The 23,043-nt window shown below is 47.7% G+C and overlaps 7 protein-coding genes across 7 annotated transcripts; 3 read left to right on the top strand and 4 right to left on the bottom strand.

Moving 5' to 3' along the window:
* Window positions 1-16: 16 nt before the first annotated feature.
* Window positions 17-1,396, bottom strand: EV420DRAFT_285769 (uncharacterized protein). Its single transcript, XM_060481536.1, has 2 exons — window positions 1,286-1,396; window positions 17-1,236 (listed from the first exon to the last, which is right to left on the bottom strand). Exon 2 carries the CDS (start codon window positions 1,000-1,002, stop codon window positions 106-108), a length of 897 nt encoding a protein of 298 aa, XP_060331915.1. The 5' UTR covers window positions 1,003-1,236; window positions 1,286-1,396; the 3' UTR covers window positions 17-105.
* EV420DRAFT_285768 (uncharacterized protein) lies at window positions 1,397-2,659 on the bottom strand. The gene is made up of 2 exons (XM_060481535.1): window positions 2,547-2,659; window positions 1,397-2,492 (listed from the first exon to the last, which is right to left on the bottom strand). The coding sequence occupies exon 2, from the start codon at window positions 2,478-2,480 to the stop codon at window positions 1,743-1,745; it is 738 nt and encodes a 245-aa protein (XP_060331914.1). The 5' UTR covers window positions 2,481-2,492; window positions 2,547-2,659; the 3' UTR covers window positions 1,397-1,742.
* A 63-nt stretch (window positions 2,660-2,722) lies between these two features.
* EV420DRAFT_285111 (1,3-beta-glucan synthase) lies at window positions 2,723-8,776 on the top strand. Its single transcript, XM_060481534.1, has 11 exons — window positions 2,723-3,134; window positions 3,257-3,483; window positions 3,533-4,141; window positions 4,199-5,194; window positions 5,245-6,907; window positions 6,963-7,142; window positions 7,191-8,035; window positions 8,088-8,418; window positions 8,470-8,543; window positions 8,598-8,661; window positions 8,713-8,776. The coding sequence occupies exons 1-11, from the start codon at window positions 2,915-2,917 to the stop codon at window positions 8,766-8,768; spliced, it is 5,265 nt and encodes a 1,754-aa protein (XP_060331913.1). The 5' UTR covers window positions 2,723-2,914; the 3' UTR covers window positions 8,769-8,776.
* Window positions 8,777-10,451: 1,675 nt separating this feature from the next.
* Window positions 10,452-11,055, bottom strand: EV420DRAFT_1537339 (uncharacterized protein; the record flags this gene model as incomplete). Its single annotated transcript, XM_060472939.1, has 2 exons — window positions 10,452-10,606; window positions 10,666-11,055. Coding segments are annotated over 2 exons (454 nt in total), but the record flags the coding sequence as incomplete, so codon positions are not given.
* Window positions 11,056-14,293: 3,238 nt separating this feature from the next.
* On the top strand, window positions 14,294-16,109 carry EV420DRAFT_1641911 (uncharacterized protein; the record flags this gene model as incomplete). The annotated part of the gene is made up of 6 exons (XM_060477297.1): window positions 14,294-14,466; window positions 14,524-14,738; window positions 14,790-14,853; window positions 14,916-15,513; window positions 15,570-15,729; window positions 15,778-16,109. The coding sequence occupies 6 exons, from the start codon at window positions 14,294-14,296 to the stop codon at window positions 16,107-16,109; spliced, it is 1,542 nt and encodes a 513-aa protein (XP_060331911.1).
* Window positions 16,110-17,142: 1,033 nt separating this feature from the next.
* Window positions 17,143-18,952, bottom strand: EV420DRAFT_1641910 (uncharacterized protein; the record flags this gene model as incomplete). Its single annotated transcript, XM_060477296.1, has 6 exons — window positions 17,143-17,172; window positions 17,227-17,346; window positions 17,402-17,728; window positions 17,776-18,293; window positions 18,343-18,838; window positions 18,899-18,952. The coding sequence occupies 6 exons, from the start codon at window positions 18,950-18,952 to the stop codon at window positions 17,143-17,145; spliced, it is 1,545 nt and encodes a 514-aa protein (XP_060331910.1).
* Window positions 18,953-19,338: 386 nt separating this feature from the next.
* EV420DRAFT_1537326 (Retinoic acid induced 16-like protein-domain-containing protein) lies at window positions 19,339-23,033 on the top strand. Its single transcript, XM_060472938.1, has 5 exons — window positions 19,339-19,547; window positions 19,596-19,717; window positions 19,768-19,805; window positions 19,854-20,114; window positions 20,168-23,033. The coding sequence occupies exons 1-5, from the start codon at window positions 19,446-19,448 to the stop codon at window positions 22,828-22,830; spliced, it is 3,186 nt and encodes a 1,061-aa protein (XP_060331909.1). The 5' UTR covers window positions 19,339-19,445; the 3' UTR covers window positions 22,831-23,033.
* Window positions 23,034-23,043: the final 10 nt, after the last annotated feature.

The following is a 23,043-nucleotide window of genomic DNA, read 5'->3' as shown; positions in this document are numbered from 1 at the left end:
TCGAGTTCAAGTGATCAGAAAGGTGTGCTGATGTAAGCTTTCCCACCGGCTCCGTCGTTGACCTGAGAAAACCATACAGTAAACATATCATGTACCGTACAAGAGCTACTTCCCCCCTAACCATTTTTTCATATCAAACTTTGCTTTTTCTCCGGGCATGCTAGTGGTCGACGTTGCGCCACTATTCGAGATTTTTCCTACAAGTGACCCAGTCTTCGCGTCTTTCCCACCCTTGCCGCCGGAAGTCTTACCAAGCTCTGAGGGAAGTGAACGCCGCCTTTCTGCTCGGACATCAGCGAGTAGCTGCTCCTTTGCGTCATTCGGCAATTCCGGGACGTCGTAGCTCGATATCGGTCTGATGGGTTTTTGTCTCGTGCATTCAATGTTTTCCGGTCGTTCGCGCCGTGGCAATTCCACAGCCTGCGCAGCCTCTGATGACGAAATTTTCTTTCGGTGAAATGGGTTGACCGACGCTGGCTTGTCGGTGGATTGGAACTGCGAAATGCCGTCCAGCGGTAAAGAGAGCTTCCTCTTTTTGTTTCCATTCAATCCTTTCTCTGCAGAAGCAGAAGATAGCGACGTCCGCCATTCGGCCATTAAGCGAGCCTTCGCGGTATCCATCTTGAACGCTGCCTTCTCTGTATTGGATCTCTTCGCGGGCAATGAATCTTGTTTTTTCGGGTTTGCTGTGCTCTCCAACGTGCTCCAGTCAGGGGGAGTGCGATAGAACATTGAACCGTTGTTGAGTCCTATTGATCGAAATCTCCTTTCTTGAGTTGGATATATCTCTGCTCGATGTCCTGCAGGCTCTTGTGGAGAAGGACGACGTCGGGCACCAAGATAAAATGCCAAAGCAGCATGGTGTGAATTCTGCTCGGCCATCTCAGCGGTTGTGACTCTGGTCATCCAGTCCGGTATTCGTGGAAGAACTGACGACGATGCGGCGAGTGATTGATTTACACCTATTGGAGACGGTTGCAAAGCTGCTTGTCGTGGAAACATCTTCAAAGGCTATGAGGAAGGGAGCGCACAACCACTTGATCACACTTACTGAATTTGAAGAGCAAAAATGGTGGGAGTCTGCGAGCTGCGTTGCAACATAAACGTCGCGATCACTTTCTTCATCGCCGGTCTCGAAGTGATCTTTGGAGTAAGATCCATCAGAGCCCCCCATATCTTCATCAAAAGGATTGAGAGTATCAGAATCATACAGGTATGAGATGTCCTCATTGCCTGCTGTTTCGTATCAATCCGGAGTGTTATCATGCTGATATGAGCCACATACCCGGCGATACTCTTCTTGGACGTTTTATCCGAGGCTGTTGAGCAGGCAACTGTTCGGGAGCCACTTGAGCGACGAGAGCGTGGTCTTTGCTATCCGGGGAGTCCTTCTTGTGGGGCAGCAACGTGATTGCCGTGTTTTCCAGGCAAACAGCGGTCTCTCGACTTTTTCCTTTGTCAGTCAAGGCTGCTGGACAGCTCTCGCCCTTAAATTTAGACACATGAGCATGAGCATATTCCACCGTGTCGATATAGAGACTGAAAACTGAAGATGAAGAAAAAAATTTGGATGAAGGAGGGGTGAGGGACGACAGAATCGTGAGTGAAGTCCGGAGGGGGGTTGGATGATATAGGCTTGGATTACTGGACACTGACCACGGAAGGGTGCAAGATGAGGCGGAGCATTTGGTGCCGCGCAGATCTTTTGACAGATATAATAGATCAGTGACATCTCTATAGCTCTAGACTGTCAGTGACATACCCAAGACAGCGAGAAGCTGGAAGTTCTTGATACAATGGAATACTTTGTGTGTGATGCCTCGGCAACTTCTGAGGCGAAGGATTCTCAATGGCCAAGGACCTCGACGTCTGTCATCATCGTACCAGCCCACCGTCTTGCTAAGGACACTGACACCGTAGTCAGTCAACGCTGTCCCGCTAGCTTCCAAGGCACAAAGACTACTCAAATGTCTGAGTTGAGAGATACTAGAGTCGGTGAGCTCCTCGCAATCAGGCAGTTCAAGAATAGTAATCAGTGTGAAATCAGACGTCGATGGTATTTGTTGCAAGAGAGGAAGATAAATATCGGAGAGTGGGATGGGGTAATATTCGAAACACTCTGGCAAAGAAGTTGAGTACAATTGAATGAGTGTAGCCCAGAGCCGAGGATCGACGCGTGAAACGGTAAATCTAGAATCTTTGTACGAAGGGATCAGAGCTTTGATAATGTCGAAATCTGACTCCGAAGAAGGGGGGTCATAATTGAGGCTACATGGACCTAGATTATGCACTTGCTCCGGGGAGGGTATAAGGGCCCGAATACAGAAGTAAACGGGAGGTGGTACATAATTGAACTTTTCGGGGAAGTCCCATTCGACGTAAGGACCGACTGTGCGCTGCGCTGCAAGAACAAATTTTGCTACCGTGGTGTCATTAGAAGATTCTGCTCTGCGGCGCGCCAGGATGATCGGTTTAGACATGTCCGTGGTTTGCTAGGAAAAATGAATAAAAGTCCGAGAAAAACGCATGAAAGGTAGAGTGCCTACTTTACAGGTTAAGAGTCGCGAAAAGACTTGAGAGATACTTCTAGCTTTGTTTTGCAATAATGCTGTTGGATGTAACTGGAACTTCGCGTCGTACCGTGTAGCATGTCAATAAGCAACCAGTGCGCGTGCTATAATCAATCGGATGTCCGAAAGCGGATGATGTTCCCACGGTAACTCCGCTTCTTGTTTCCACGCTGGATCGCAGCCACCAGCAGTCACCCTCTCTTACAGAATCACTCTCTTGATACCATCACTTGCTCCTACCGTCTCCTTTGTCCCCTTGCTATCGACGCTCTGCCGTTCTTTAACGTTCTTTTTTCTAGTTATCTTACTTTCTAGATTGGTTCCCAAGTCTTCACGGCGTCGTCATGTCATCCAGAGGCTATGGCGGCCCTCAAGATCCCCGTTCTAATCCCTTCGCAAACCCTCCCCAGCGGCAGCCTGGACCCCAGTACCCGCAGCCAGGTCCTCAGTTTCCTCAGACAAGGAGCGGCTACGACACTGACTCAGATATGGGCGACAACTACGGATCCTATAATTCCAGCACGACTCGTCTAGCCGCTGCTCCTGGCTATTTCGACCAAAACAGTGTGTACACCTCTCTTTAATGGACTCAGGATCATTGTCGCCGGGTTCTTCCCTGTCTGGCAAATCCTGTTTCTCTTTTCATCCCTCGTTGCTTCGTTCTCAATCTTTTTTTCCCACACCAGATGGCTCTGAACAAGACGTGTATGGTCGTCGTTATGTCCCGTCCCTCGAATCTCATGCAAGCATACCCAGTATTTCTCCGTTCGCCGATCCTGGTCTTGGCACCAGTGAACCATACCCTGCCTGGTCTGCAGATAAACAGATACCCATGTCGAAGGAAGAAATAGAGGACATCTTCCTCGACCTCACCCAAAAGTTTGGCTTTCAAAGGGACTCGATGCGTAATATGGTGCGCCCATTCTTTACCGGATTCAATAGTTATGCTCATTCGCTCCTAGTTCGATTTTACGATGCACCTATTAGATTCCAGGGCATCTCGCATGTCGCCGAGTCAAGCTCTCCTCACCCTCCATGCGGATTACATCGGTGGACAACATGCCAATTACCGCAAGTGGTATTTCGCTGCACAGCTTAACCTGGATGATGCGGTCGGTCAATCTCAGAACCCGGGCCTACAGCGGCTCAAGTCAGTGAAGGGCAAGAAGCCCACCAAGTCCCTCGACTCTGCCCTCAACCGCTGGCGTAATGCCATGAATAACATGTCCCATTATGATCGTCTTCGCCAGATCGCACTTTACCTCTTGTGTTGGGGAGAGGCTGCCAACGTCCGCTTTGTACCCGAGTGCCTCTGTTTCATTTTCAAGTGCGCCGACGACTATTACAGAAGCCCAGAATGCCAGAACAGGATTGATCCAGTTCCCGAAGGCTTGTATCTCAGCACCGTGATCAAGCCCTTGTATCGCTTCATGAGGGACCAGGGGTACGAAGTTGTGGACGGAAAGTTCGTTCGGAGGGAGAAAGACCACCACGAAATCATTGGTTACGACGATATTAACCAACTCTTTTGGTATCCAGAGGGCTTAGCCAAGATAGTCCTCAATGACAACGTACGTCTAATGTAATGGGAATTTCAATTTTCTTTGCCTAACGACCGCATCCCACAGACTCGTCTCGTAGATGTCCCTCCAGCTCAGAGATTCATGAAGTTTAGCCGCATTGAGTGGAACCGTGTTTTCTTCAAGACATACTTTGAGAGGCGCTCCCTTCTACACTTACTCGTAAACTTCAATCGTATCTGGATTCTACACGTCGCCGTCTACTACTTCTATACCGCATTCAACTCTCCCAAAGTGTATGCGCCTAAGAACAAGTCATCGCCGTCCCCGCAGATGACTTGGTCTGCGGTTGCCCTTGGTGGGGCGGTGTCGACAGGTATCATGATTGTCGCCACGCTTGCCGAGTTTTACTACATCCCAACGACTTGGAACAATGCGTCTCATCTCACCACTCGGCTCGTCTTCCTCCTCATTATATTGGCCTTGACATGCGGTCCCACGTTTTACATTGCCATGGTGGACGATCTTCCCAATCTCAGTCAGCTCCCGCTCATCCTAGGCATCGTTCAATTTTTCATCGCGGTTGTCGCCACGCTCGTGTTCGGGTTAATACCTTCCGGTCGTATGTTCGGTGACCGGGTAGCAGGGAAGTCACGGAAATATATGGCATCCCAGACTTTTACTGCGTCCTATCCAAGTCTGGCCCGTAGTGCGCGCGCAGCGTCCATTTGCATGTGGGTGCTCATCTTCGGTTGCAAGTTTACCGAATCCTATTTCTTCTTGGCGTCGTCGTTCTCGTCTCCTGTTGCCGTAATGGCGAGGACGAAAGTACAGGGGTGCAGCGACAAACTGTTCGGGAATTCTCTCTGTAGTAACCAGGTCCCATTCACACTCGCCATTATGTATGTTATGGACCTAGTACTGTTCTTTTTGGACACGTACTTGTGGTACATCATCTGGATTGTCATTTTCAGTATCGGAAGGAGCTTCAGTTTGGGCTTGAGCATCTGGACACCGTGGAAAGATATCTTCACGCGTTTACCCAAACGTATATATGCCAAATTATTGGCGACAGGCGAGATGGAAGTGAAATACAAGCCCAAGGTGTGTATCTGGTGTACTGTACATCGAACTGCGCTTACATGTCATTGCAGGTTTTGGTTTCTCAGATCTGGAATGCGATCATCATATCCATGTACCGCGAACATCTCCTTTCTATCGATCATGTCCAACGTCTGCTTTACCATCAAGTCGACGATGCTAACGGCAGGCGTACGCTTCGTGCGCCACCCTTCTTCACCAACCAAGAAGGGTTCAAAGGCAATTTCTTCCCGACCGGTGGAGAGGCCGAGCGTCGAATTTCCTTCTTTGCTTCTTCGCTGACCACTGCACTACCGGAGCCCTTACCTGTCGACGCCATGCCTACATTCACTGTCTTGGTCCCTCATTACTCCGAAAAGATCTTGCTGAGTTTACGAGAGATCATTCGAGAGGAAGACAAAAACACTCGGGTTACGATCTTGGAGTACACGAAACAACTTCATCCTGTTGAATGGGATAATTTTGTAAAGGACACCAAGATTCTTGCAGAAGAAATGGACGGTGACTCCAGTGTTCACAACGAGAAGAAAACTGATGATCTACCATTCTATTGCATCGGTTTCAAGACCTCGTCACCCGAGTACACTCTAAGGACACGTATATGGGCATCGTTACGTGCTCAGACGTTGTACCGTACTGTGTCTGGCATGATGAATTATTCGAAAGCCATCAAGCTCCTCTATCGAGTCGAGAACCCCGACATTGTGCACGCATTTGGCGGAAACACAGAGCGGTTGGAGAAAGAGCTCGAGCGTATGGCTAGGCGGAAGTTCAAGTTCACTATTTCCATGCAGCGGTATGCCAAGTTCAACAAGGAGGAGCAAGAGAATGCCGAGTTTCTCCTCCGCGCGTATCCTGACTTGCAGATCGCTTATCTCGACGAAGAACCCGGTCCCAAGGGTGGCGACCCTCGCCTTTTCTCTACCCTCATTGACGGACATTCCGAACTTGACGAGGAGACTGGTCGGCGACGACCAAAGTTCCGTGTTGAACTTCCTGGAAACCCAATTCTTGGCGATGGTAAATCTGACAATCAAAACCACGCCATTATATTCTATCGTGGCGAATACTTGCAGCTCATCGATGCCAACCAGGACAACTATTTAGAGGAATGCTTGAAGATCCGGAACATTCTTGGCGAATTTGAGGAATACTCGGTTTCCAGTCAGAGTCCGTACGCGCAGTGGGGACACAAAGAATTCACCAAGGCGCCCGTGGCCATCGTCGGTACACGAGAGTACATTTTCTCCGAGAATATCGGTGTCCTTGGTGATATTGCTGCCGGAAAGGAACAAACGTTCGGTACCATGACCGCTCGTGCATTGGCATGGATCGGTGGCAAGCTACATTATGGACATCCTGATTTCTTGAATGCGACGTTCATGAACACTCGAGGAGGAGTATCCAAAGCGCAAAAGGGCCTTCATCTTAATGAGGATATCTTTGCAGGAATGAATGCTTTTGGTCGCGGTGGTCGTATCAAGCACTCGGAATACTACCAGTGTGGTAAAGGGCGTGATCTTGGTTTTGGCACCATCTTGAACTTCCAAACCAAGATCGGGACTGGTATGGGAGAACAGATGCTCAGTCGAGAGTATTATTATCTGGGAACACAGCTACCCATTGATCGGTTCCTCACGTTCTATTACGGCCATCCAGGTTTCCATATTAACAATATCCTTGTCATTTATTCCATCAAGATTTTCATGGTCACGCGTAAGCCGCTTACATCTTCCGTTTCATTTTGTTTCTTTAACTTACCCGCATATAGTCATGTATCTTGGAACTCTCAACAAGCAGCTTTTGATTTGCAAGGTTGACTCTCAAGGAAACGTTCTGGGTGGTCAACCCGGGTGTTATAACCTCATTCCGGTGTTTGACTGGATCCGTCGCTGTGTTATCTCCATTTTCTTGGTTTTCTTCATCGCCTTCTTGCCGTTGTTTTTGCAAGGTACATCAATTGACACTTCTATGTAATCGACACTGACTTTCTTTGCAGAACTGGTCGAGAGGGGCACTGGCAAAGCTCTGCTTCGGCTGGGGAAACATTTCCTTTCTCTTTCCCCCATCTTCGAAGTATTTTCCACGCAGATTTACTGCCAGTCTATCCTCAGTAATCTGACTTTCGGAGGCGCCCGATATATTGCCACGGGTCGAGGCTTCGCTACCAGCCGAATCAACTTCAGCATCTTGTACTCACGTTTCGCTGGGCCCAGTATCTATATGGGTATGCGAAATCTATTGCTGCTGTTGTACGCTACCATGGCTATCTGGATCCCACACTTGATCTACTTCTGGGCGTCGGTGTTGTCCCTTTGCATCGCTCCATTCCTCTTCAACCCGCATCAGTTCTCGTTCGCCGATTTCATTATCGATTATCGGGAATTCCTGCGATGGATGTCTCGGGGTAATTCTCGTACAAAAACCAGCAGCTGGTATGGGTACTGCAGGTTGTCACGTACAATGATCACCGGCTACAAGAAGAAAAAGCTCGGACATCCATCTGATAAGCTCGCTGGTGATGTGCCTCGTGCTGGATGGAGGACCGTTATTTTCTCTGAAATCATATGGCCCATATGCACGGCGATCCTATTCGTAAATGCGTATATGTTTGTCAAATCATTCCCAGATGCAGATGGCAACCAGAACCCGAGCCCGCTAATCAGGATGTGCCTTATTGCAGTCGGTCCCGTCGTCTGGAATGCCGCCGTGCTTCTCATATTGTTCTTCATTTCACTCTTTTTGGGACCCATGATGGAATCTTGGGCTAAGTTTGGTTCGGTAATGGCTGCGTTGGCACATGGATCTGCTCTCTTCGGTATCATCGCGTTCTTTGAGTTCTTTGTAAGTCTTACTTTGCAATTTCCGGGAGTAAATTTCTCATCAGAATTGGTAGTGGTTCTTGGAACTTTGGGACGCATCTCATGCTGTTTTGGGTATCTTGTCAATCGTTGCCGTCCAAAGGGCAATCCAAAGAATCCTCATCGCCGTCTTTTTGACCAGGGAGTTCAAGCACGATGAGACCAATAGGGCATGGTGGACTGGCAAATGGTATGGAAGAGGTCTTGGAACATCAGCAATGTCACAACCTGCTCGAGAGTTCATTGTCAAGATTGTCGAGATGTCCTTGTGGAGCTCGGATTTCTTGCTTGCTCACATCTTGATGATAATTCTGACGCCTCCACTTCTCATTCCGTTCGTTAACCAGCTACACTCTACGATGTTGTGTACGTGATGTGTTCGGTTGCTATGAACCGTTTTCTAACCTTTCCCTCTAGTCTGGTTGCGTCCTTCGAAACAAATACGAGCGCCACTGTTCTCGACAAAACAGAAGAGACAACGAAGATGGATTGTACGTCCACCCATGTACTCTCGCTTAGTTTATAACTGAGGTCTGTGCATCCAGGTCATCAAGTACACCTTGCTCTATGTTATCGTGATTAGCTTTTTGATAGCTTTGATCGTTTTGCGTATGTCTTTTTTTTTATCGTGTTGGATTTTTATTGACTGGTTACAAATAGCCGCTATCTTCCGCGATTCCATTACGTTTGACTGCAGCATCTGCAAGAGTATTTAACGATCTAACACCATTTCAACTGACACTGGCTTGGCTGATGCTTAGTGTATATAACCACTCCGTATCGCAATCTTTCTTTACATTGTACATTGTCATGTTAGTAGCATGACCATAATTTTTGGACGGAACTACCAATGTTTTTGGTAAATACAAACTTATCCTTTGCATAGATGCATACGCCTGCCCTGAGGTAATCATCTTGGTGATTCCACTCGCGAGGTCAACTTACTAGAACTGCGGCAGTCCATCCTAATGCAACAGTAGTAATAGCGGCGCCGGGGTAGCGTTCGAGGGTGGTCTATCTGACCCACCGAGATGATGAAGTCGTGTCTTGACATTGGTGCTAGGTGTGACTCACTTGCATTGAACGAAATATGATGATGTTCCTGTCTGCAGTCCCAAAATAGACTTCGTTTCTTCCTACGACTGAACCTTTGGTCCTCTTCCCTTTCGTTTGATTGCTAGCAGCTCGATTCCAAGTCAACGTTCAGCTCGCCTTGTTCAAGGGTGTAACGATACCTCCCGATTTTTCGTTCTTTCAACCAGAAAGTCTTATCTTCAGGTATAATGGACATCTCGTCAAGGAGGCATCGCTGCGTATTCACGGCGGATATGGCATCCTCTGCAACACCTGTCTCAAGGAAAATGATTTGACATATCGTATCACAATCATGATCTAAATAATCTGCTTAGCTTCTGTCAACACATTAGATGTATCAGGCCAGTAAATCACTGTAAGTTGCTGCGGGCCTAGAAATAGCCGCTAACCTATTCAAAAAGCCTGACGTCTATCCAAGAACACTGTGATTCTCTCAGTCTTTGGTTTACTCTTCGGATAGATACCGTATGCGATGTCTTCTACCGTCCACTTTTCTCCAGTGCCAGACTTCTTCGTGTTTTCCGGCGTCGAAGTTTTAGCCATGTTCCTCGCTATAGGTGAGTCGGACGTGTCGACTGTAATTCGTCGTGGCTTGATACCAAGATAGGAATCTCTTGCATGCAAGTGTCAGTGTTCTTGTTCACATAAGTCACAATTGATTGATAGAGATCGCTTGCTCAGTTTCTTGTACTTCTTCAAGTACGTTTTCACACATAACCAACGAGCTCCGACGTTAACTATTGCTTTCTTCATAACAGTGCAGAAGGAAATGGCTTGAGCAAAGTTTGACAAAGACCATATTTCTTGGCCAAGAACCAAGGGATGAACTAACTGATGACCATTATGTATTGCGTGTCCTCTAATAACGTTCCTATCCTGATATTTTGAGCAAGATATTAGCCTAATACTGTTAGAACTACAAAAAAAGGTCAAGGAGATGACAAGCGTACTTAGAAGAATCACTTGTGGCTGTAATTGTGGCTTGACACGGTATGAGCTGGAGTTATGATGGACACTTTCGCGGAGCGTTTAGTGTTTTCTGAAGAGTTATTGACTTTGGTGGCTGAGAATATAATACGGATTGTCATGTATTTCTACTACAATCAAGGCGACGGCAAAATCTAACTATCGCACAGTGAATTCGGCGTAATATTAGTCGTCGCGCGGGGACCAGTATTTAGGAGGTGGATCATTGTCAACCTCCAACCTTTATTGTCCACAGTATGCAGAATCTCCTGTAGTTACAGTGCAAGCCGGTATGCAGAGTCTCCTGTAACTACAGGACGGTGGCGCTGGGGAGATGCGCTCTGCATACCCAAGAAACCCACTCTGCATACCCAAGACACATACTCTGCATACTCAAATTACGTATTCGTATATTGCCCTCGTGTCCTTTCACCTTGCCGTCATCGTTGCAAACGATGAAGAGACGTCCTCTCGTCGTCCTCCCGATGCCTGCCTAAAAGAGATTCTCCCGTATTATTATCAAATAAAATGAATATAGTTAAAATATAGTACAGCATACAAAATGTGGATAAAATGCGGTGCAGGCGGGCGTGGCGGGATGTAAGCATCGATAGCATCCATGAAGCCTCATGTAGAGGGAAGCAATGATATCGATGGCGCAGTGATCGTTGCGTTATTATGGGGGTGATATGAGCGGGGAAAGGTGGGTGTCGGGATAGGGAGCCGGTAGACGACGACCATGGCATCAAGGGGGTAAACAGAGCTATGATGCATGTTACCCGGTCCAAATAATGAGGGATGCATGAGTTTGAGGTGGGTGGGTGAGCTGGGCAGCGTACGGGAGGCCGATGTTGGACGGGATGCAGCAGGTGGCGGCAGGGGGTATCCGTGATCGCGTAGCCATGAATGTGGGTTCGTTCACAACGCCTTTGAGCCCTCATTCAATGCCTCGAATGACATGGTCGTCATCAGTGTCGTTCACCGTCAGCATCCCGACCTTGCTCTCGCCCTCCCGCCCACACCCTCTCGCCTTCCCACCCGTCCCTAGCACACCCCTGCTTCCACTCCATCCCTAGCCCGCTATTTGGCATGTTCATGCCCTATAATCGAGTCCTCCCTACCCCTCACGCCATCACTGTCGTCGTCGTCCTGGTCGTCGTGATGGTTGGCTTTGCATCCATACGCCCTCCTGGCAGCAGATGGAGGCGGATGTTGAGTTATCGAGTGAATGAGGCATCGTTAATGCATTCAGAAGCCATGGTGAATGGCGATTGGCCCCGATTTCGATGTGGGGGATGCTAGGTAGGTCGCAACGGCAACAAGGCGGGGCTTAATGGCGGCGGCAAGAATTGTCGGGGGCTGTAGTAAAAGGGAGATGGTGGTAGTGCAATTCTCCATCATTTGGAAGGGGGAAATTATGCTGCCTTGCAGGAGGGCTTACGCGCAGGCGAGTGGGGCTTGATGCACGATATCCAGGCCATCCAGGGGCCACCAGATGGATCAAAAGTACCTGTAAAACCTATATTAGCATTAAAAGTAATTAAATATACCTTTATTTCCATTCAAACGAGCAGTGGGGGCAGGCAGGCAACTACACCATGCTGGATCGATGGTGAAAAGGTGAGACGAAGAAAAGGAGGGGTACAGCCACTCGATCAGTATCCGGTTTACCGGACCGGACCGATCGAGCGAGCGGAATGGATGCTCGGGATGCATCCTCTGCTCGAATCCTTTACTCCGAAGCCCAAAAAGCTAACGGAATATACTATAGAAATTATCTAGTATACATCTGTGTACTTTGTATAGTATATAATCTATCCCAACCTTGATTTATCTGCCATTTATGGTGAATATCACGCATTTTAGGACATTTCAAGGATGCATCATTTGTACACAGGTATGTGCAACCTTTCCAAGGGTAAGAATGGTTGAAAATAAAATTTTATGTATTACATTATCCAAAGCAGGTGTCCGATCCATGGCGATCTGCCTTTACGTGCCTTGTAATTGCATTTCTCGTTGAAGTGAACTCATAAAAGAACATTACTTGCACAATCTCATCTGGTGCAATTTTGTCTGACCGAGGTATATTTCTGCCAGGGCAGATATACATTGTGACACATATCACTCCAGATAAGTACAGACCATGCCTCTCTGGGTAATATACTTCAATTTAAGCATGTACTGTGAGGTATGACTTTTTACACATGCCTCTGGCATACTTTTGAGATCATAATTCATGTCTACATAAGCACAGAACGGAAAACATGCACAGAGAAGATGCATAGAACATTAAAGAAGCTAATAGACATTGTGAATTATATTTACAAGCACTGAGAGAATTTCGGGACTGTACAATCTCGACCTATTTGCTTACTGTGAGCGGGTTAGGGGTGTTTCGGCAAACTCCGGAAAACGTCGGAGTACTTCTTGTCCTTAGTATCCATACATTATATGACACAAACAAGATAGAGCAATCATACACTGCTTCTTTTGTCATATTTTAATTGAATAAGTGCAATACACTGTCTACTATCCCAAAATTCGCCTGCTGTCGCAATTTCCAAACCGTATACCAATCTGGGAATGGTATATTCCCACAGTCTGTGCATCCAAGCCATGCCGATGCGCATTCAGTCAAATATATGGTAAGGGTAGGTGTAGAACTTTTGGAAGGAGTACTAGTAAGTATATCAAATAATATTTTCTGAGCCCGCTCTTTTTTGGCCCCCCTGGCAATGAGCAGAAGGGCGGAAAATTCAATACCCCAGTTGCCACCCAGTATCAGCCAGTATCAAAACGGGAGCATTGAATATCATGTGAGCACCAAAATGATGTCAATAATTAATCGTTGGCGATTGTGCCCGGTGTTTTTGGGGCTGTGGGCAGAGGGGCGAAGGGTGGGGGAGGGTATTGTGGCGTAATCAGGATGTGGGAAAATTACAGGACCCTGAGTATGCAGAGCGTTGTGCGCAGCTCTTCCGACTCTGCATACTCCATTCGCCTGTAGTTACAGGCGACTCTGCATACCGGGCTGCACTGTAACTACAGGGCCACTCTGCATAATATGGACGGTATAGCCTCCAACCTCTGGTTCGAGCCGTCGCAATATGTGCTTTTCTGGTTTGACTGAATCGTGCAGTCTACGAGACGGAACTGTCCGGTAGAGTCATTCCCAAATATAACTCATCACGTTACAGCAGATATGTTGTTAGCGGAGGAAATTTCATCTCCTTGCAAGTTGCCAAGCCTGCGTTTATTGCTCTGTTTGGCCAGGGCCAAGAGTAGGAGTGACAAATGGCTTTATCATGTAATTTGTGTTCGAATGACATCAACAAGGCATCAGGTTAGGTAATCGGCAACAGAAGAGGTTAGATATTCAGACGGTTCGCACACAAGTAAACAACGGATATCCTACCCTTCTCTATCTATCTATCCAGTTACTAGTACTTACTTGCGTATCTGTCCCTGTAAGGGGATGACGCCGTGCTGTTAGCTCATCGACATTGACGGTACCGGAATTTGGAAACGCCGAATTCCGGTATGTCATCCAAAGGCCTGGATGGCCGGATCGTCACCAACCAGTCTACGACGGCCAAATTTTCCGTCCCCGAGCGGCCGGCTACTCAGCTTGACTTTGATAACCGACAGCTCCTGGTCTACGCTGACTGCAGTCCTAGCCTGGTCAAGGTTTGAGGCATAATTAGTTCTGCAATTGGAGTGCGACTTTATGATTTTGATTTTATTCAAGTCGAGGTGGGTAAGCGTCAAGCATAATACAGCGTGCGATACCTGACTGATCTTTGTAAAGCCACAGCAAAATTACAGTCATTGATGTGCTCAGAAGCTGATTCATTTTTGTAAATTTCTGTCTTCCCGTCGACAGAAAGATCTCTGTCTGCAGGTAGTGACGGTTTGTGCTATGCCCACAAAATACTACTTCACTTTTGCTTGCGACGGGGAAGTGCAAATCAAACGACATCGTCTAGTAACAGAGCAGCTCTTAGTCAGATACATCTGGCCTTCGTTTTCTATCCTCCTCCGGATGATAGTATCCCGTATTCGGTTCGGGAATGTACACAGCCACAGGGGAATTGACTCTGACGTGAAACTCCTTGACACAATTTGCTTTCATCGCTAATACTCCGTACTCACATATTATGGTTTGTGTCCTGAGTACATGTCGGATTACATCCTTTTACAAGGCTATAAATTGGGAGGCACTCCGGGTGTACAACACTGTCTACCATCTGATCTTGGTTCACCAACGCTGCTATGTCTTCTCCTTCCTCCATCCATAGCTTCGCTCTCCACTAGGGTCAAGCCTGCATTCATTGCCGCAGGCGAAAAATGGTGGGTCCTCTTATCATTCGCCAGAATCGTCCTTGACGTCAAGTAACATCTTGGCAGTGATGCGACGGTGCTCGTCCCATTTGTGGACAGTGCAGTCGAGGAAACCGATCCAAAGATTGCCAGTATAAGGACAGCCTGGAAGATGGAGGTCCTCGAGGAAAATATAAGTCGAGTTGAGACTCGAATTCGCGAGCCTGAAAACCCACAGGAACGAGGCCCGTCCGTCGTTCTGAGTGACCCTTACTCGATTGATGGTTCCTCCTCTGATTCCAGTATGTTTATTCATTCATTTATCCCGGACTACTATATATTTGTATCTGTAGTTTCCCCGTTAGATTATGGTTGGTGGACATTGCCAGACCCCCCTCTCGAAGTCAGAACCGTCTTGTTTGTTCTTTTACCTTCCTTAATCTTATAACATATCTGAATCCAACATTCCCAATTCACAGGATCGACAAATTTCTCCATTGCGCCTCAGAATACGGATTCTTTATGAACGTTTCCCGCTTCCGATCGGCCGCCCTTGATCCTTCTGCATACTATTCTCGGCCATTACCAGCACTCATGACGACTGTCTACCTACTGGGAATTTTTCTATCACATATACCGTCTTTGACTATCCACGAAAAGATGCTCCTTGAGCGAGCGTTGACGGAGGTATCTGGTGCACTCTCAAACAATCATCATCCTCAGAAATTTTTGCAAACCATACAGGCAGAGATTCTACTGTCATATTACTTCCTAGCCTCCGGACGCTTCTTGGAAGGAAAGTACCATGTCACGACGGCCGTTTCCCTGGGACTCAGTACTGGACTGACCAAAATACGATCCGACCGAAATACCCCCACGGGTCCAACGCCAATTCTCCCGGCGCCGCAGGATGCTATCGAAGAAGGCGAGCGTGTGGACGCTTACTGGACGGGTCTGATCCTGGATAAATGCTGGGCAGTCGCTTTGGCGTCTGAACCCAATTCCAAGTGCCCTTCCGATATCGTTGGAATTCAAGTCGATACGCCGTGGCCCCTCGAAGACCAAGATTACGAGAATGTGCGTTTAAATTCTCTCTCGTATAATAATTATTTTCTGATATGGAATTTCTTTAGGGAGGGTTTCCATCGAATATGGTGTGCAGTTTTACCATTCAGAAGTACTTCAAAGGCGCGCCTGCGTCGGGCGATAATGAAATGCCGACAAAGGCGCTTCATGTGAAAGCATCCCTCCTATGGGAGCGCGCAACCGACTTGATAAGGAACTGGAAGTCTGGTCTGTAGACCGCATTTGTTCCGTCATCATTCTAAAATATCATTGTAGACATGGCCGAGCAAGAGTCGATTGACTTTTATGCGTCGTTTGCCGCCATAGACGGCCTAATTGAGAATCTGCGAAGCGCCCTTCCGTTGCCAAATGCAGTGACCAACCCAACAGCTGCTAAAAGGAGAACTCTCTTCGTTGCCCATAACTTGACCTACGCCGTTATAATGCAATTGTACGGTCTCTTCGCCAAGGTCGACAAGGAATCTAAGGATAAAGTTCTCATGGCCGCTCAAGCTGTATTTCGGATAACTGGTACCATGCCGCACGGTTCGCCTATCAATCCGATTATTGGGTTAAGTCCGAATCTTCGTCGAGTTTCTTTCTACTAATCATGCCACTTATTCTCTGGCAGACGGTATGGGTGTCTGCGAGTCAAGTCCTACTTGAGGAACTGGTTGCGCTGAGGACATCTCGCACGGGATCTGGCCCTACCAATGACAACGAAACTGGAACTTTTTAATGTCTTTAATGCTGGATTTCAGGATATGATCCTCTTGGCAGAAAGCTGTATTCTCTTGAGTGAGTAGAAATTGGGAGGGGATATGCTCTTCGCTAACTCGTGATGTAGGGTACCAGGTGAAAACAAATACAGGAAGCATTCGCTGCGTTGTAATCACCAGCGTTTCTGGGAAGGAGTTATAGTAGTTCCATTACATAATAGACGACACACCGTTCGTGAGTGAATTAATATTAGATATATGCTCCTTTCGATTCTGTAATCATCAACATACGATAGCTTTTCTAGAAATCCCAGAGTGTATGTGTATACAAAACCGTTAGAAGAGACTAAATATAAAACAGGAAAAATAAGCTAGTCAAAAAACCTATTAATCTTCACGGTCGAAGGCAAGAATTGGTCGCTTCCTGAGTGTTCTATCGCACCGGTGATTCAGACTCCAGAACCATCGCGCTGAATAGCAAATCGCGAACCAACTTCAAATCCGCTGACAATCTACTGACTGGTCGACGGTCTCGCGAAGGTAACGAATGCCACGCGTTCCAAAGCCTCCATGATTACTTTAATGCCGAGGCTTTCCTCAAACCACTCCACACAGCAGACATGGATGGTATTGAGCAAAGGGCATACGTAACCTCAGCATATTCCTTCAGCAAAGAAGTTAACTCTTGAAAATATCCCTGTCATGACTAGAAACAGAGAGCACTTCCAATATGCTCGTCCGTTCCAGACACCGTCCCCACGTCTGGACACATGAATCAACACGGTGAAGCGAGACGTTGCACAAAGTTAACCCCAAGAGTTGTCTCATAGGCATTATTTTTCTGAGGAAATCGAAGCTAGTTTGAGCCTACTGTGTATTGCGCATCTTTAAGTAACAAGCCCTAAAACGGTTCAAGTATTTCCTATCCCGATTGCTTGAGCGATATATCAGCCTACACATGTGCTGTTAGATTCACAAAGAAAACGATGAAAATTCACGAGCGTACAAGAATCGCAGATGCTCGTTTCGATTCCAATTGGTTTCGTGGCTGTACATGTGGCTTGACATGGTATGAGCTAGTGTCACATAAGATGTGGTTGGTGGTACAGGTATTTATTACATTGACCTAGAAAACATAGCTGCAGATGTCGCAGAAAAATCCTGGAAAGCGCTCAACTCACAGATTGTGTACACTCCGTCTTCAAAACTGACGACGGTAGAGGAGCACTCTTGCGAGAAAGAGTAGCAGCTAGGATGACAGAATTTCGACCGTCCTTTCTATATGGAGGTGTCAACCCAGTCAAAGTGAATGCTGAAGAGTGAAGAGGATGACGAGCATCAGAGTAAGATAAATCACTCGATAACCCAACAGGAAAAGGGGCAAGGGTAGGTGAATCAGTATAGACGAAAGGCGGAGCAGATAAAGATCCGGCGTCTGGAGTCAGAAGGACACTCGAATCTGCTGACTGTGGCGTCGAAGGAGTATCGGAGGCACATGGAAGGTCGGTCTAAATTTTGTCAAGAAGAGGCTAAACGGTCCAGCTCTGTAACGCACCTTCAAAATAGCGGAGGCTGCCAAATTTGAAAGTTTGAGTGTCTGCAAGGGACGTTTTCTCAGGGAACCTCTGCCAGCCGGAGTGCTCAAGGAAGCACGTTTCTGCAGCCTTTCTTCTAAGACTCGAACTTTGTCTTGAAGTCTAATGTTTTCGCTTGACAATAAGCTAGCACGATGGGAAATCTCGTCTCGCAAGTCCCTTTCCACTTCTAGCGCTTGTGCCGACAAGTCAACACATTGGCTCATCTGGCGTTGAAGAGATGAGATACGTTCAGCCAAACTGACGCGTTTCTCTTGAGAAACAGCGAGTTGGAGTTTGACCACGTGAAGCTCATCGATCGCGGAATTGAGCTGAGCGCGGAGGGAACATCGGCACTGGTCCTCAGAGGACGCAGAATCATTGACACATCCTTGACTGGATTCTGCCGGTGCTTGAGGTTCGAAAGAGGACGTTATTCTTTGAAATGCTAAATCTCTGTTGACGAGCAATTTATTGTGTTCGAAAAGCTTGAAGTTGACTTGAGACAGTCGTGCAAGCTTCGCTCTCAGCGAGTTGCCGCTCTCCACGTTCCTTGTCGAGGAGACTTGACAGAGATTCACATTGGTCCTGGTATTCTCGGACAGAACGCGAAAGCACGGTATTCTGAGTCCTGACTTTCTTCAGGACCGCCAAGATATCCATTCGAAGTTTCCTTTCCCATAAAATCGCCGACCGGTCGCCGACTTGACCGTCGAGAGTAGTTGGTCGCTGCGCAGGCAGGGAAAGGACGGTCTGACGTTCTTCGCGTTCCATGACAAGGGCATCCCGGGTGGCTTCCAACTCGACAGATATGTGCTTGTTTCTGGATTCAAGAAGCGCGACTTTTTCTTCAAAGTCAAGGAGAAGATTGCGAGTAGCGGCATTCATATCTCCAGCGAAAGTCTTCCTGCGGACGTGGAGGGATATTTGGGTAGGATGTGATACAGGTAGGGCGGCGGAAGACCTGGGTATAGTCATGGATGATACTCGGGTGTGGCGACCATTGCGCAAGGAGGACGCAGCATCGAGACGGCTGTTGGTTGGCTGTGAATACAACAGATAAGGGTTTGTCACTGTCAGCCCGGATGACGGGTATGCACATACAGGGTGATTAGGAAAGTCGGAAGTAAGCGTCGAAGATTTTCTGTGCGTAGGCATTGTAATATATACAGACATAAACGAAGGTATTTCAGAAGCGACCGAGGTGTTAAAACGAGAGGATGAATGCTGAAAGACAGACAGATCAGTTCTCACGACATTCAGAAAGAGAAAAGAGAAAAAGATAAAGGAAAACGCCGACTGCGGTGAATTGCATTATCCATATAGTCAGGGACAGATGTAGGACCGTGACTGTATATTTCAACTAGCAACTTCCGCCTTCGATATCCGTTGGATGCCAGAGGCGCGACTAGATGCGTAGCAGCGGTAAATGACAAAAGATTGAGCGAAAGCTCACCTGGCACAGTTCGGCGAGCTCAAAATATGTACATATCTATGGCAGTTCGGGACAAAAACGTTACTAGGTAAAATGTCAAGGGCGATCATCACGTTGCCATCAGTGGCTGTGATGCATCACGTGATAATGTTCACGGTGTCACACCCATTGTGACGCGGGGTATCCGGGCACAGTATCCTCGGAGGAGGCGCTGGGATGGACTACTTCTCCAAATTCCTTCGTACTGGGGCGCAGTCGACGCCAAAGCCACCTACAGATCATGCGCTAGAGTTTCACAAGTCCTGGAATCTCATCAAGGTCCGTTCAACTTGATTTCCTTTTGGAAGCCTTCTCATCTTCTGGCAGAATACCTTACTGTATCCTGACGAACGGCAACTGAGTCGAGGAATAAAATCCACGGATGTTCCGGCTCACCTTCAATCACTTGTTGATACTCTTGTTCTTGAGTCGACGCGAACGGAGGAAGGGTGCGTGACATACGTGAAACTGAATGAACGTAATCCAACCATACTTTCAGCACGACGGGGGTTTGTCTGGAGTACCTTCTTAAGAATGGTGAATATTTCTTGGGATCTTGGTGATTAGCTATCTCACCATTTATAGATGTACTTGGTACCCTCGTTCGATTGAGCGAAACAGATCGACCGTCTGGCATTCAGGCTGAAGTTCTCCGGGCCGTCCAGAACATGGTCGTACTGTTGGATGAACAATTTCTTGTACACTCTGCGGTGCATAGAGCTGTTCTAAGGCTATTGCGAAATTGCGTTGGGGATGATATCCAGGAGCAACTGGATGGCCGCAACAAGGTCATGGGCGCCGCGGGTAATGCTGTGAGGAGTCAACCGTCCGAGTATGAAGAAGACTGTACGTCATCCGCTTTTGACGCTTCTATTACCTTCTAATCTTTTTGAGAATAGTGGTCAATCTTCTTTGTATTCTCTGCAGTCGTATTCGAACCTACCGCGAGCTATTGATGATATTCTTCCACGACAAACATTGGTACCGTTCAGAACCGTTATTTTCTGTTGAAGAGGAAAATGAGGATGAGGATGAAGAGGATGAGGACTTAAGAAACTCACCACCCAGATCTCCATCGCCTTCTCCCTCCCAAGCAACCGTGACATCAGCGCCAGCTTCATCATTGACGAAGAAACCCGAGTATGAGTTTCTCCTGTTCAACTATCTACTGCGTTTCGTGCATCGTGAAGGTCAAATAGGTGACTTTGCGCGTGCAGGTTTACTTTTTCTCATGGACGTTGCCATGTCCCCGGGAGAGCCCGTGCATCGTCTAACCGGTGATGATTCTTCATCGTCCAAGTCGGTATCATCTCCGGCGGACCCAATCACGGATGCTGCTCTGGCATTAGCAGAGTACATTCTCGACGGTGATTTTTCAGAGGTCCTTGGTGCTGGCCTCGGAGCAGTCTATTCCCTCCTTCCAACCAAACTTGAGTACCCTCCTCCTAAAAGCACTCTGGAGAATGCCATGGTCATCGGTAGTACAGGTCTCGAGGACGAGGATGAGAGGGAAATGATGGAAGTTGCTAGAGCCAAATCTCTCGCTATGGGAGTGGAAGATGCCACGAATCCAGACTTCCGATCTCGCTTGGACCACTTCTTGAAACTCTTGGAATTTTTGCAGGATGTTCTTCGGCGAAACGTCGTTCATGACTCCGTAGATGCCTCGTCTCTTGTTGGCACAGCCATCGTTCACTCCATCCTAGATGCGGTCCGCCGGATATTCCTCGAAAATGTTTTGTACCCATCGGTGTTAGAGTGCTCAGACACTGACGGTAGCGCAGTTGCGGTCATGTCTTATATCGAGGTCATGATTCGAACCCTGCAAGACGGTCAGCTTGCCGATGTTCTTATCGACTTTCTCATTAGTGAGGATAATGACGAGGTGCGGCTGAAGCCGCGACAGAATTCGGTGCTGAACTTGAACACCAGTTCTGCGCCGCCACAAGCCAGCTCGACCACGGCTAAGCAGCAGAAGTTGAGGCGACGCAAAAGCAGCGCTATGGTTCTATTGGAGATGGAAGCACCTGATGCCCAAAAGCAGTCAGAATATTTTACCTCGATGGGTCGGTTTACTCTTAAGGATCTCCTGCTGACGAATCTTCGGTCAAAGTCACAACCAACAGCAACATCTGCTCTCCAACTCTTCCAGTCATTACTGCTGCAACGTCCACAGCTGTGTATAGACAAGATCATGATCGTCATTTTCGATCCCAAAGCAACTAGTTTTCCCCACCCTGCCTTGATACCAAGCGCTGTTGATTCAACCCCGTCGGTAGAGAATGACGAAGACGAGGAAACATTCGTTTATCCGGGCTCAGAGGAGCCTAGCGTCCCTCTGGAAACCTCTCGTCCTCTATTCTATCAGCCAGAAACGACATATTCCACCCACGAGCGGGAAATGGGCCTTTATCTCACACTGGTGTCCCGAGTTGATCCTTCGCACAATGCTGATCCTTTTAGTACGGGGTACGACCATTATCTTGGTGATGCCCTTATCTCGATACAAAACCAACCCGCATTTCGTGCTGGCCTCCTACCTGATCCGGAGGCAGGTCAAAGCAGAAAGCACCGACTCAATGTCCATGACCCTATCCTTGACCTCATTCTTGATTCTCTTAGGAAATTCTTTTCAAATACTCCTGAATTCAACATTGCGCTGACGGGTGTGCTAGCGACGCTCGCAACGCATCCAGATAGATCACTGGCCGGGTGGCTGACGTTTGCTGTCAACGATTCGCTTCCCACAGAAGGAAGGGATTGGTCAGGCACATACGATGACGGGGATGATCGTTCAGTGGATTTCCAGATCGAAGAACAACTCGAGGCAGAAACCCAGGGTTTGCCGGCTTCAAGCATGGATGAGAACTCGAGACCTGTCGTACACACGATCTTCCATGGGCTCGTATCCCAGTTAGAGAAGTACCGGCAGGTTGTTGATGATTTTGACAAATTTCTACTCGAGCGCCGGCAAGGACTACTGTTTTCTGAGAATCTCAATGATGCCTTGTCATTGGCTATCGAGATGTCCAGCGAGCAGGGACGACCTGTACAACCGGTAGATCCCGTCACGCAACCGCCACCTACGAAACCCAAATCCAAGTCTTCAGCTTCCTCTTCCGCATCCGCCCTCGTGTCTTTCTTAACACCCAAAAAGAGCAAGGCTAAAGCGAGCGTTGTGTCGTCCGAACCATCTACGCCCCCCAAGACGTCGGAGAATAAGAACCTCTTAACGAGCCCTTTCGGAGCTCATTATCAGAAGACGAGGTCTATCACCGTAGAGCCTCTCATAGCGCCTGCACCCTCCTCGGGTCCATGGTCGCCCTCGAAGAGATCCTGGAACGCTGAGGAAGAGGATGTCTTTAGTTCAGGTTTCGTGGACAAGCAGGAGCCCAATCCCTTTGTTGAGGAAGACGAAGCTGAGGTGAAGGAGAGTATACCCACAGTGACACTATCTCGATTGCTGGACAATGTTGTGATTCTAGAGGAGAGCATGAAGGAGCTGGTTGCTATCATCCATGCTCGACGAAGCTTGGGGATTGATTCTGTTCGATATTTATAATTTTTTCTGCTCTAACGGTTTTTACTATCTGTATCAGCTATCTATTGGATTCGCGCATGCTCTGAAAGTGTATCATAACAGTATGTATGTTGTCAAATCTAGAAAGAGAGCGGTCTGGATCACTGTTCTCGAACGGTGTCACTACTCGGGAAGTTATTGTGTTTGACTCTGGCAGCGCTCTAGACCTCTGTCTATGCAGGCACACTGTTTATG

Source organism: Desarmillaria tabescens, assembly GCF_030435595.1.
Source record: "Desarmillaria tabescens strain CCBAS 213 chromosome Unknown EV420scaffold_14, whole genome shotgun sequence".
NCBI classification, from domain to species: Eukaryota; Fungi; Basidiomycota; class Agaricomycetes; order Agaricales; family Physalacriaceae; genus Desarmillaria; species Desarmillaria tabescens.
The sequence above is the reverse complement of the archived record's forward strand: the minus strand, read 5'-3'. Positions and strand labels throughout refer to the sequence as shown.

Coding starts and splice junctions, on each gene's coding strand:
- EV420DRAFT_1537326 (XM_060472938.1), top strand. CDS start 19,446: ATGGACTACTTCTCCAAATTCCTTCGTACTGGGGCGCAGTCGACGCCA. Junction 19,548..19,595: donor AGTCCTGGAATCTCATCAAG/GTCCGTTCAACT, acceptor ATCTTCTGGCAG/AATACCTTACTGTATCCTGA. Junction 19,806..19,853: donor GGAGTACCTTCTTAAGAATG/GTGAATATTTCT, acceptor CACCATTTATAG/ATGTACTTGGTACCCTCGTT.
- EV420DRAFT_285111 (XM_060481534.1), top strand. CDS start 2,915: ATGTCATCCAGAGGCTATGGCGGCCCTCAAGATCCCCGTTCTAATCCC. Junction 3,135..3,256: donor TGGCTATTTCGACCAAAACA/GTGTGTACACCT, acceptor TTCCCACACCAG/ATGGCTCTGAACAAGACGTG. Junction 7,143..7,190: donor CTTGCCGTTGTTTTTGCAAG/GTACATCAATTG, acceptor CTTTCTTTGCAG/AACTGGTCGAGAGGGGCACT.
- EV420DRAFT_285768 (XM_060481535.1), bottom strand. CDS start 2,480: ATGTCTAAACCGATCATCCTGGCGCGCCGCAGAGCAGAATCTTCTAAT.
- EV420DRAFT_285769 (XM_060481536.1), bottom strand. CDS start 1,002: ATGTTTCCACGACAAGCAGCTTTGCAACCGTCTCCAATAGGTGTAAAT.